Raw genomic sequence first — 2,351 nt, 5'->3', positions numbered from 1 at the left:
ACTTTCTTGTTCTTCTTCGACTGGACCATCCCTGGTTTATTCCTTGATGCCTGCACTCATTGATATAATTAATCCTTTAGATAAAGTATAAAAAACGTACGGAAAAAAAAAATTAAACATAGTTGAACTGATTTTACTCACATCTGCTGAAACCCTAGATTTCTTCTTAGGACTCTCAGATGAATTTTCCACCATTTTTTCTTCTGGAGTTTCAGACTTCCTCTTGAACAGCATTTCCTCGACATAATCACCCATTTCTGCATAGCCCACTTTCCCACTGCCCAAATGGTCTTCCATCACATGCTTTTCCGAACAATCCGGAATCGTTATTAAATTATGATTATCAGAAAAACGAGGGCAACGATCATCATTTGTGTCACTTATTACACAATCAGGGAGATTAATATTTCCTTGATTGGGAAAAAAGTCTCTCTCAATTTCAGCACTACTGTTGCTACTTTCTTGAGAAACGTAGTAAAAGTCAGCAGTACTGTCAAGAGTAGCCGAGGGAAAGGGTACAGCATCCTCAACCCCAGCAGCCACATTTTCTTCTGTATAATTAGCCAAGAAGATCAACCCATTTTCAACTTGATTCGAAAACAAGTCACTGCCATGCAAATTCAGCATGAAATCAGAATTTTCACAGGAAAACACTTCGCTCAATGATTCCCATTCTTCATCAAGAAAGGCTCCAACAGTCTCCATTTTTTCTGCTTTTTCTTTTTCTTTTTGGTAATTTCTTTTAAGGAAAACAAGACTGAGAAGAAGTGTTTTCTTCTTGTACTGAAAAATGGGAAGCTACGCTTGGAATTGCAGAAAATTCAATTGCTATTTATACACAACGAAGGAAGGATATGATAAAAAAGTGGTTGACTTATTAATTAATTTGTAATATTCTAAATTATATTTAAATGGCTTTGTTCTAATACTCTGCAACCAACCAAAACGAGTCCCCTGTGTGGGCCAAACTCAGTACAACTCATAAGGGAGACCAAAATAGCTTTAAAAATTTCTACCTTGACATGGGCTTAAACCACCTTAGAATTCATTGGAAATGTTAACTGTATTCTCCTAATCATTTGATTGCGACTTGAAATGAATCTTGAATATTTAATGATAGTTTAGAGTTTGGTGAATGAGAGTTGGCAGTGAAAAATTTTAAAATCAAAGAAATTGGAATGTGAGAACATGAATTAGTTGAGGAAATATTATAATGTTGAGAGATTCTTTTAAGGGAAAAAGAAATTATAAATATTGAAAGAGAAAGATGGCCATGACCATGGATACGTGTATGACATTCTCTAAACTAGTTAGAAATCCAACATGATGTTGAGTTTCGAACCATTGACCTCATTACTTATAAAAGTGTGCTTCCAAAATATGAAGAAAGCGCGTTTCTGATTTTACACTTTTGTTAGTGGAGCCCTTTAACCGGATTGTGACGCGTAGCACTGTGATGACCGTTTGATTAAGCTCTAGATGCTTTTGGCTTTATATTCCTACGGTGACTCTTTGACTGATAGATTTTTGAGAGAATTTCTAGGGTTGCTTTCGTCTCTTCATCTCCTTCCTCTTTACAAGAATCCCTCATTCTAAATAATTAGGGTTTGAGTTTTTTGAGTGTTCCAGTGATTAAATCTTAGTAAGGAACATGTAATACTCTCGATCTACATACTAGTGTACTGTGTCGTGTGTTTGCATATAATAATCTGAGTGATTCGTATAAGCAGTAGGGTTTGTGGAAAGATCTTAGTGATCTTCTTTGAGTTCTTGGTGGAGTGTGATCTGATTCTTGGTTCTTTCAAAAGATGATTCTTTTTGGCTTGATCTTTGTAATTTTCTGGAACATATTGTATATTCTTGTTGTCGATTTTTGTCTTTATAGTGCAATCGAGTTAAATCCATTTATAATGGATACTCAACATGGGATTAGGTATTAGATATGGTCGTCGAACCTTTGAGGTTATGGTTGAAAAATCATTGTGTTAATTTTTATTTTCTGCACTTTATTGCTTTGTTGATTGGTTTTTGAATCTTGGTTAATCTTTAAGTATTTCTCAACCTTTCAGTTGTATCAGAGCCTGGCATTCTAAAGATTCTTGATCTTCGAGTAAAGTGGATTTTGAAATCGACCTCAAATTCTCTAAACTTGAGCTGCAGGAAACTGAGTTCTTTGAACTCTTTTGGTAAGATCTTTCCTGTACACTATTAATTCGTAATTTTTTTTTAAAGAATTTCTTGAATATATTCCCTTAATTCACTAAAAACCCTCCTTGGATTGGTCTTTATCCGAAGACTCTAAAGAGGTCTTGGGAATCTGAGGTTACAACTTGGTGTAGAAGTGCAACTGG

At 35.0% G+C, this 2,351-nt stretch overlaps 1 protein-coding gene across 1 annotated transcript; it reads right to left on the bottom strand.

Moving 5' to 3' along the window:
* Window positions 1–26: 26 nt before the first annotated feature.
* LOC111377591 lies at window positions 27–705 on the bottom strand (the record flags this gene model as incomplete). Its single annotated transcript, XM_023000722.1, has 2 exons — window positions 142–705; window positions 27–50 (listed from the first exon to the last, which is right to left on the bottom strand). Coding segments are annotated over exons 1-2 (588 nt in total), but the record flags the coding sequence as incomplete, so codon positions are not given.
* Between the last annotated feature and the right edge of the window lie 1,646 nt (window positions 706–2,351).

The sequence above is a fragment of the Olea europaea genome, unplaced genomic scaffold (assembly GCF_002742605.1).
Source record: "Olea europaea var. sylvestris unplaced genomic scaffold, O_europaea_v1 scaffold16815, whole genome shotgun sequence".
Taxonomy (NCBI): Eukaryota; Viridiplantae; Streptophyta; class Magnoliopsida; order Lamiales; family Oleaceae; genus Olea; species Olea europaea.
This window is presented reverse-complemented; position numbering and strand designations above follow the sequence as displayed.